The sequence below is a fragment of the Salvia miltiorrhiza genome, chromosome 7 (assembly GCF_028751815.1).
Source record: "Salvia miltiorrhiza cultivar Shanhuang (shh) chromosome 7, IMPLAD_Smil_shh, whole genome shotgun sequence".
In the NCBI taxonomy this organism is placed as follows: domain Eukaryota; kingdom Viridiplantae; phylum Streptophyta; class Magnoliopsida; order Lamiales; family Lamiaceae; genus Salvia; species Salvia miltiorrhiza.
In genome coordinates this window covers 35,358,278-35,368,927 of record NC_080393.1, presented here as the reverse complement: position 1 = coordinate 35,368,927, position 10,650 = coordinate 35,358,278, and the positions used below count along the sequence as shown (strand labels likewise).

Sequence of the window (10,650 nt, the reverse complement as noted above, 5' to 3'; positions counted from 1 at the left end):
TTTTTTTCCTTTCCATAATATCAATTTACACTATTCTGAATTCTCGTTTATTTTTTCAATATTCAATTTAAATATATGCAGTTAAAATTAATTTTTTTTATTATATTTACTAATATGATAAGGTATGCGAATCCTAGTTATTCATATAAATAAACTTGGAATTGGGAGATTTGAATTCTAATGTATACCCGAGTATCTCACCCTTGCAAATGTGGCGACGAAACATTTCACAATTAGACGGGATATTGAAATTCATCATTGTCGGCAAGTTTGCATGTCATATGTGAAAATGTGTCTCACATCGAGTTCACCAAAGCTCAAATTTTTATTTACTATTTATTTATTGATGAGCCCTATTTTTGTGCTCGTTCTTGTCTAAATTTAAATCGAGTCTTTTTTTATTTGAGATGTGTCTGATCTGAATGATATACTTTTGAGTCAAAAGGTTCGAGGAGGTTAGATTAGACATAACAGAGCACTTAGAGAGCTATTTATTTTTATTGTAAACGTTAAAAGTGTTCTCACTTCTTAACCTAACTCAATTGTCAATAATTTAAACTTTTACTATGGGTCGAGTCATCACATGAGAAATGAAAACCAATATTGGTCCTCTTGAAAAAAAAAAAAAAAAAAAAAAACTTTTACTATAAACTTTTAACCTACACTATCCACAAAGTTTACTTAGTCCAATTTACTCTCAGATTAATTACATTTGAAGGTATAACTTTAGATCAAATTATAATTACAACACCATTTGGCATTTTCAAACTTTGACAACGCAATATCCAATCTTTTGATTTGTTACAATTAAAATCACCCTTTATTTTAACTCTACAAATGCAATAAACCTTTTGCATTTTATGTATGATATATATTGATTCTTACATATGGAGCAATGATTATTTAGGATTAGTTAAATTTAATGCACATAGAAAGTTATCCACAATAACCCAAGAACAGTTGCAAATTTGCCACCATCATATAATAAACTGAAAAAAAAAAAAAAAAAAAAAACCTTGTAATCATTAAAAACAAGATACATTTGCTAACAAGAATCTGAAATTCTTCAAGCCAAATGATATAAATTTCGCAGTAGCAATCACCAGCAAATTCAACCTTCTGCTCATGTCTTCATGTTTTACTGCGACGATTCATCATTCAACGCTAGTGTTTTGAGGGAACGACTGTGTAAAATCTTCTATTTACTAATTGTCTTGATATTACCCATAATACATATTCACAAGCAAATTCTAAAGAATGAAACGCACAAACAAGTGGCGTTATCCCAGCTGAAGCATTAGCCGAAAAATACAATACAAACGTCCACTAGCACAAGGGAAGTCATCAGAAAATCGATTTGAGACCAGCACATGGGGAAATATTGTCTGAAAGAGGAGGTGTGCTTAGCTCACAAAATCTCGAGCAAACGATAGACCAACAGGATAAGACCGATGAATTCTCATTGTCGTAGAATGAACCATCTTTTTGGCAGCAGTATCTGCAGCATCTTTTCCATCATCAACTACTGATGTTTTCTGAAGCAAATTTGATTCGTCATTTCCTATGATGAACTGAAGCCCCTGCATATGGTACACGTGCACATTTGTCAGCCAAAGATAAACTATACCATCTGCAGTAGAGAAATATTTATCTCACTCACCTTTGTGCGCTCGCTCTCTGGAGTTATAGTTTTATTTTCAATTAGCTTTGCTTCAACATCCTGTCACATTGTTGTAGATTCTTCATCAACATAATTATATAGACGTTATTTCAGGCAAGGTCCGTGCCATTGGTGGATGGGATGTAAAAATGGGTACATATCTCCTTAATATACAAGTCTCATAAACCAGTAATGCAAACACAAGGTGCAGAATATATTCATTGATTTTGTTATAAAACTACTAGCAAAGTAACATAAGCACCGTAGCTACTAATAATTCACCACACAAGCCACTAGCCATAAAGCCTACAATAATTCTCAATTGGTGTGCTTTAAGAGATTTGCAGAACTAACAGATTGTTTTTGGGATGTGAAATTTTGCAGCAATTTTGGCGATCTAAATTTTCCTCAACGCACTCTCAAATTGTATAGTTGATGCATCTAACATAAATTTTTTAAAGTTACTCCAAGGCTTTAAAGACCAAGCTGACAAACCATAATTTAGACAACGCCTGGACAGTCTTTAAGAGGTCCAAACCATAATCATATTTGTGTATGAAGTAAATCAAAAGATTGGATGACAAACATAGGAAAAGTTAAGGACTTATAACCTGGAAGACTTTAGAACTCTGGCCATCTTTAATATTATCAGCCACTTGGCAAAGATACCACACAGCCGAATTCGTCAAATCCTGTCCACTAGGCATATCAACAGGCCATCCGAGCTGGAAACTCTTTTTTATAAATGAGATGGAAGTCAAAAGTTAGGGATTTACCTGCTTGCTTTCAAGTAGCTCAATTTTTCCTTCCTACAAGTTGACCAGGGAGGAGTCAACACTTAATTCATCAGATCATCTTATCTTAAAAGTTAACGTGAAGTATTCAAGAAACTATAATAGCTTACCAAGCCAGATACCATCTCATGAATCGAACCAAGGTCACACCCTATCTGGTTAAGATTGGATCTCACATTGGTAACCTACAATATCAACAAAATATTAGAGATTGTAGACCTCATCTGGCATAAGTTGCACGATAATTATCTTCATCACGGAATTCAGCTAGTGGAGAACAAATTCAATAAACCATATCAACCATGAAGAAGTATATGGAAACGACACCCTCAAAGTCATTTGTATTCCAAGACATAGAAAGTAATCCCCTTAGTGACATACGGGGAGGTTATTAACTGAGTCAAATAGTAATGAATGATTATCAATGTCAGTAAGGCTAGTAAAACCCAATCAATCACAAAGCTATTCAAGAGTTGTATATTTCATTTGATACCCTCGCCTCTCAGGACATTCTTTCCCCAAAACTAAATACTCAAGACTCAGGACATGAGAAAATAAATAAGGGTGCGTTTTTTTTTTTGTTGTAAATTTATCATGGGAAAAGGAGGGATAACCAAAATTTTACCCTTTAAATCTTTCCTTTCTTTTCCCTCATTTCCTACAAAATAAAATTTGATCCCTTACTCATTCCTCCTTTTCACTACAAAGGAGGGATAATATTATCCCTCCATTTTTGGTGTGATAATATTATCCCTTCTTTCTAGTGAAAAGGAGGAATGAGTAAGGGATCAAATTCTATTTTGTAGGAAATGAGGGAAAAGAAAGAAAGGATTTAAAGGGTAAAATTTTGTTTATCCCTCATTTTCTCATGATAAATTTACAACCAAAGAGAACGCACCCTAAGAAGAAACAAAAGAATTTCCACCACATCATGTTCATGGCATGCTACACTTAATAGTTTAATTCTTGAGGCTAATTGGGCAGTAAGATAAAAAGAATATATTGAAAAACTTCTGTGCACTTCAGCACTAGCATCCTTCATGAAATTATTAACGAACACTAAGAGATCTGAAAACCATAGCATCTTTGATCCGAATAAATATGTTATCAAGAGAGAAAAAATTATGCATACATCATTGACGATAAGTTTGGAAATTTCCTTCTGCTCATCTACTTTCACGTCTAGGTTTTCCAGTCTCTTTGTTAAATGCCTCTTTGTTGACTGCAAAGGTAGAAACAAAAAAGTTATTCGTTGTTAAAGAAACAATACATTTGGAGGGGATTGTAAAACATTCTTTATATCTCTTCATGATTTACTTACAGCCACTGCTTCAGTAACATTATCTAACTGCTTTGACACAGATGCAACAGCACTTGCCATATTATGCTTGGTAACAAACATTATATCAGAGAATGACCATCCCTGCATCAAGAAAGAAGGGAGAAATATAAACAACATACGAATCTTGATCAGCCTACAAAGTAAATATCTAGTTTATATTTGTGTCATAGAAACTAGTCAAATGATCCTCAAAAGCTCTAGCTTTGCTTGAAATCGTGAACAAAACTTCCAGAATGATTATTATTCTATCTTTCTCACAATTATTTATTTATAGCCTGATTGGCGAGGGGATAAATTTGAATGACAAAAAGCAAAGCAATAAAATATCATTATAAAAATAATCGTGGCACGTGGAAGAGTAATTCAATAGGGTAAATGGGCTCAAGTATCAATATTGAATCTTGCCTTCCACCACATGTAACAGTACCCCATGGCACCTACCGCTGCTGCAGGAAGTATATATGAAGCATAACTTCCTGTGGAACAAAGAAAAAGTAAGAATCTTAGCCATCACAGAGTTTAAATTATGCTGAAAAAGTACAACCAGTTCAAGGTGGCCATTGTAGACAATGGCTATGACAAAAGTCAACTTGCTGCAGTACCATTGGCTGAAAAGTTCTTATTCGAATTTGGATCGGTAAATATTCCTAAATTCCAATTAATTATGTCCTCAGGTTTCCTGGGGTTTTATCAGCTTGCAAGTAACTATTTCTTCTTACACAGTGCATGAAATCAGTTTGCAAGTAACTATTTCTTCTTACACAGTGCAGGAAGCTGCAAGCCACTGCATAATGCTGCAGCCAACACTTGATACAAGGTGACTTTCAACAAAATTTCTGCACTTAGTGCTTCTTGAAATGATAATTGAAATTTCACAAAGCCCTTGAGATACATGTTGTAGGTTAAGGGCTATGAAGCATGGGGACGGCACTTTGCTGGGCGTACGCGTCCCGGGGACAGTCCCGGGGACGATACGCGAAAAATACGCGTAAAATACGTCCCCGGGGACGTATTTTTAACTCCCCTTTTTTTAATTAATTTTTAAATAAAAAATACGTTTAAAATACGTTGACCAGACGGTCAAATACGTATTTGAAGCAAAAAATACGTTTCAGTCAAAATTTTAAAACTTCTAACTTGTAAAACCCTAATTCGCGCCTCCCTCACTCACCATTTACGTTCGCACTCTCCTCTCTGACCCACCCGCCGCTCGCCGTCGCGCCTCCCTGCGCCAGCCCGCCGCTCGCCGTCGCGCCTCCCTGCGCCAGCCCGCCGTCGCGCCCCGCTGCTGTAAAGGTATTGCTCTGACCCTAATCGCACTCTCCTCTCTTTTATTTGGCTTGGGCATCGAATTGGGCAGTGGGTATTTCGAATTTAGCTTTGGGTTTTGTTGGATTGAAGTTTAATTTCGAATTGGGCAGTGGGTATTTCGAATTTAGCTTTGGGTTTTGTTGGATTGAAGTTTAATTTCGAATTGGGCAGTGGGTATTTCGAATTTAGCTTTGGGTTTTGTTGGATTGAAGTTTAATTTCGAATTGGGCAGTTGATTTATTTGAATTGAAGTTTGATTTATGTTTTTTATTTGAATTGGCAGAGGAGGAGGAGGAGGAGGAGGAGGAGAAAGACGATGATGAGTGATCTGGGCTACTAACATTTTATTGTGTTTTATTTCATTATTTGCTATTTGGAACTTTGTTATGATGAATTAGTAGTGTTTTATTTATATTCTTGGTGAATTATGAATTTATAATATATATAAAATATATTTTAAATAAAAAAACTAAAACGTATTTTTGACGTATCGTATCTTGATTTTTGGAAAAATGACGTATTTACGTCCCCGTACCGTATCGTATCCGTATTACGTATCCGTCCCCATGCTTCTTAGGTTAAGGGCCAATAACTAGAGGTCCCCCAAAATTATAGTCTTGCATGTCATCTAAATAGTAGCCCATGTTAGTGGGCAAGGACTATTCTACGCACTTTTTTTATATCCAATCCCTAAAATTTCGTTAGATAGTTCAAAGTCAGAAAGATACTAGATACTTCCTCAGATAATTAACAGCTCTAAATTTCAGATAAAATATGCACTCAAACAATATTGTTATGTCAGTAGAAAAGTAATTGGTTTGGTAATAGGGATACCACCACTCCCCCACCCCAAAATAAAAAATGCTGATCTCGTGAACTCACAGTTCATTACTGAACTCTCAAAGAGTAATATTCTTCTCATTTTCACACTAATTCTGCGCTGAACTCTCAAAGAGTAATATTCTTCTCATTTTCACACTAATTCTGCAAAGCTTAACCAACCAAGACAACTTAAAGTTTGTCCAAAACAATTTCCCTCTGTTTAGGAATATAATTTTACAAAGCTGTTTCGGGAACCCACTACAAGTGCCATAGGTTGAAGTGTGATATTTCAATTTTTGGAAACAGGCTTACCTGATTTTTCCAGAGCTGAAACAAGATTGTTATCTACAAGAGAACTATTCCTTACATAGACTTAGAAAATTGTAATTTGTCCTTCTTTGGTTGGGGTTGGTGGGGAATGATTTGCCAAAACATAACAAAGAAAACACATATTTTTCATAGTGAATAGGGGGAAAAGAGTAGGAACTGAGTCAATAACACGATGCATACCAGAGGATGATGAATTCCCATTAAAGATGGTAACTGGATTGGATAAACTCAACTCCTTGATCTCTTTAGCCAATTGTCGAACCTGAAGGCAGACCATTAACAATTAAACAAAGCAAAGCTGAATAAACAGAAGCATATTTTGAGGCATATAAATTAATAGAAAAAGACTATACTTATATATTCATCTAACAGGAAGTCTTCATATGCAAGAATAGAAACTTTAACAAATAATTTTTATATATCTTTTAAATTATGATATTATTTTATATGCCACTAACTATAACTCATTGTTTACAGGAAATCTATAGGTCAATGCCATCCTCCACTAACCACATAATAAACACTAAGACAAGGCAAGACATCTCTAGGAAAATACATCTCCCAAGTATATAGCACACTTGTCTCCAAAAAATGTCCAAACATATTTACTCTTTACTCATTGTTACACACCACTACAAGGGAATTCTCCAAGAACATTTTGACCCCAAAAGGAATGAAATAAAACCAAACACAACATCACATATTCTAACTCTTATGCTCTTATGCAGCAGAGGTCACAACTCTGATGCTTGTACAAAAAGTTTCTGGATTGAATGGATCATGGTCAGGTCATCTCTGGAAGCCCATAACTTTTTACTTGGGTTGAAGTATTTGCTAAAATAGGTCTTTTAGAGATCTATGCGGCATCCGGGCCAGCCAATGATTCCCAGTTTTGGGCCCAAATACATTCATTTGGGGATTAAAAGTATTGCCTCCGTCCACGAAATGAGTACCCATATTTTCTTTTTAGTCCTTCCACGAAATGAGTACCCATATCCCTTTTTGGCAAGTGTACCTCACACGAATACCTTCAAAAAGCGGGACTCTTATTCCACTCACACCGCACTTAATATATTTCTTAAAACTCGTGCTGTCCTGAAATGGGTACTCATTTCGTGGACGGAGGGAGTATTTTTTACCACACTTAATATATTTCTTAAAACTCGTGCTGTCCTGAAATGGGTACTCATTTCGTGGATGGAGGGAGTATTTTTTACCACACTTAATATATTTCTTAAAACCCGTGCCGTCCTGAAATGGGTACTCATTTCGTGGACGGAGGGAGTATTTTTTACCATTCTCTAGGGGCCATTTCAAATATTTCCATTTATTTCCGTGTTTTAGGGTTTGGGATACATAAATATGGTTTTCCGTATGCTGGATGTTTTTGTTGTGAAAATTTAGGGATTTTGATACCTAGAAGAATCTGGCATTCATGTGTGATTCATCAGGTTTTGGAAGATCAAATGTGTGCAATCCAATTCAACAAACATGACATCTTTCGATTTGATAGCTTCCATCAAACACTTATTTAAAGAACATTGTTTCTCATCTTTTGTATATTATTCAACTTTTTAAAGTAAAGCAGCAACACATAATGCCTTCTAAATATCATAAGACGAAAAATAAAGTATGAGACATATTTTAGCCTTAATCTTTGTACATTACAGTGTCAAAAACTGCATATATTTGTCCAGCCAAAACCATCATCAAAGGCATTATATGCTCAAGCAGGATGAGTCTCAATGAAGGAAATCTGGAATCTTAGTGAACTTTGATACAGACTCCTTATTTACATTTTTCTCCTAATAAGTAGCAATATACTGAGGTACCTATACCTACTATTTATGTACCAATTTAGTTAAGTTGAGAGCTTTACTAAATGATCATTAATAGGTATGCTAATTATCTCTTGACTAGGAGTCCAGACTTTTGAAAGTAATTTACCTAACACTCTTGGACAAATTTTTTGAATGTCAATGTAGCAAAGTTTGAGCTTAAAGAAGCTTCCTCTACTCATGCCTACCCATGTCAAACCAAATAGAACTACACAACTATAAATCTCATGCAGATATTCTTTTCACTGTTCCTTACAGGACGTGGCTAAGCCTTGGGATATAAAGCAATCCATCAGATTAAGTGTGAATTGTAAAGATTAGTAACTATGAATCTATGATGCTTAGTATTCTTGAAAAAACTATGCACCCAACGCTAAATTGAAACATGCAGGATCAGCAAATATGATTCTTTTTAATTCTCATAAAATCTAGAATGATTAACAGTGAACTGAACTGGTGAAGCACATAATGGTCCTGGATGTTATCCTACCTGAGCAGCGAGAAGAGAGGCATCATATTTTCCAGGTGATGTTTCAGCTTCATTTATCTTAGTTATCAACTCCTGAAGATGGGAAATCAAATCAGACAAATGTCCACTCCTCAAGATGACTGATCCAGTAACACCTGTTCATTTCCAAAAAAATTATAAGACTCATTGCTCCAAGTTTTTGAAATGTTCAGTGACTTTATGAAAGTCTAAATACATTTAAACAACCATACGGCATACACCAGATGAAAGATTATATTTTCATTGTTTACTGGTAAGTGCCCATCATTCAAACCCATGTAAATGTTTCTAAATGATTAAGTCAATGATAATCTTCTGTACTTATATTCAGAACCAATTACTGTAGTGATACTTGTGAAACGCAAAATCACTCAAGAAAAAATAATAAAGTTGCCAGTAAGGTAGAACACCATGTAGCCAAATACATGTTCGATAGACTTCTAAGCTGAACTTGCTGATGTTATTAATGATAATTCTGTTACTTCCATCTCCAAATAAGATAAATGAATACCAAAATTTTAATAGAATAAAATAAAGGAACAAGGCGCCTAACAAGGAAAAAGCAAATGAAGATGAATTTCTGAATTGGAACCAAAGAAGGTATCCTTTTCCTCTAACCACTAAGGGGACGTTTACTTTGAAGGATTAGCCTTGATAGATAAAAATAGTAAGGTTAATCCTTTGTTTAATTTGACGGATTGAAACTTTGGGATATCCCAAGGCCCTTGATTGTTTCTATTATTTAAGCTAGTTTTGCTTGATTCTTATCCCATTAAAAGAGTGGGATTAGAGAAATCCTACTCTTGAGGATAAAAATACTCAATCATGTATCTTATCAATCATGCAAAGTAAATGCCACATAATAGTCTATGCTTCCCAATTATTCAATCTCATACTTCCTCCACTTATCTCCAAGCTCCTCTAAATTGCAGATAAAGGGGAACGTTTACTTTGGAGGATTAGCGTTGATAGATAAAAATAGTAAGGTACCTTGTTTACTTATTGAAATTTTAGGATATCCCAATGCCCTTAATTATTTCAAACATTTAAGCTAGTTTTGCTTGAATCATGTCCCATTGAAAGGGTGGGATTGGAGAAATCCTACTCTTGAAGATAAAAATACTCAATCATGCATTTTATCAATCATACAAAGTAAACGCCCCTAATAGTCTATGCTTCCCAATTATTCAATCTCATACTTCCTCCGCTTATCTCCGAGCTCCGCTAAATTGCAGATAAAGGGGGATAAAAAGTTAATATGTTTTTCTTTAATATTTAGTACCATGAAGATATCGATCATCAAATAAATTTGAAGCTGAAAGTCAATCGTAAGTTCGTAACCACCTAAATAGGATTCAATTATCAATTTTGAACTTTCACAGGCATTACCAATTCAATCCGATGATCCAATCGAAGAAAATAGAAGCAAAGTAACTCTGTCCGCACAAATAAACTAAACTCGCGCACGCTAAAGAAATGATTGTAGAGAGAGAACCTGCGCCGACGAGGATGAGGACCTTAGAAGCAGCTACGCCCGTCTGCATCGCCATGGTTGAATTTTACTCTACTGCTGCAAAATGTTACTTTCCTATATTTCTATTCCATTTTCATGTTTTTCCTTTCTTTTTCCTTTTTCTTTTATTTTATTTTATTTTCTTTTTTGTTTATTTTAACTTTTTCATGTTTAAGTTTTTAGCTGGAGTGCCGTAGTATGTAACTGGCAAAACTCATTTTCGTCCGTTTATCAAATTAGTACCCCAACTTCTAGAAATTAATATAAGCCATTGAATATATTCTTTTGTTGGTTTAATTTAGTGGGTAAGATTGATAATTGAAGTTCATTAAAGTGATAAATAATTACTAATAATTTCTATGTCCGCCTCATTAAAGTGATAAATAATTACTAATAATTACTAATATAAGCCACATGGTCGACATGCTTGTGATTAGAGAAATTATGAATATCAAAATGAGAAGGGAGTGTAAGTAAAAGTTTAACACGAAAAGTTAGTTTATATAGGCCATGGGATGCACATTTCATGGGA

At 34.8% G+C, this 10,650-nt stretch overlaps 1 protein-coding gene across 1 annotated transcript; it reads right to left on the bottom strand.

Annotated features, from left to right (window-relative positions):
* Positions 1 to 1,057: 1,057 nt before the first annotated feature.
* On the bottom strand, positions 1,058 to 10,355 carry LOC130996183 (uncharacterized). Its single transcript, XM_057921694.1, has 11 exons — positions 10,101 to 10,355; positions 8,588 to 8,721; positions 6,440 to 6,521; positions 4,202 to 4,272; positions 3,776 to 3,877; positions 3,587 to 3,676; positions 2,565 to 2,639; positions 2,437 to 2,469; positions 2,272 to 2,352; positions 1,661 to 1,720; positions 1,058 to 1,580 (listed from the first exon to the last, which is right to left on the bottom strand). The coding sequence occupies exons 1-11, from the start codon at positions 10,153 to 10,155 to the stop codon at positions 1,404 to 1,406; spliced, it is 960 nt and encodes a 319-aa protein (XP_057777677.1). The 5' UTR covers positions 10,156 to 10,355; the 3' UTR covers positions 1,058 to 1,403.
* Between the last annotated feature and the right edge of the window lie 295 nt (positions 10,356 to 10,650).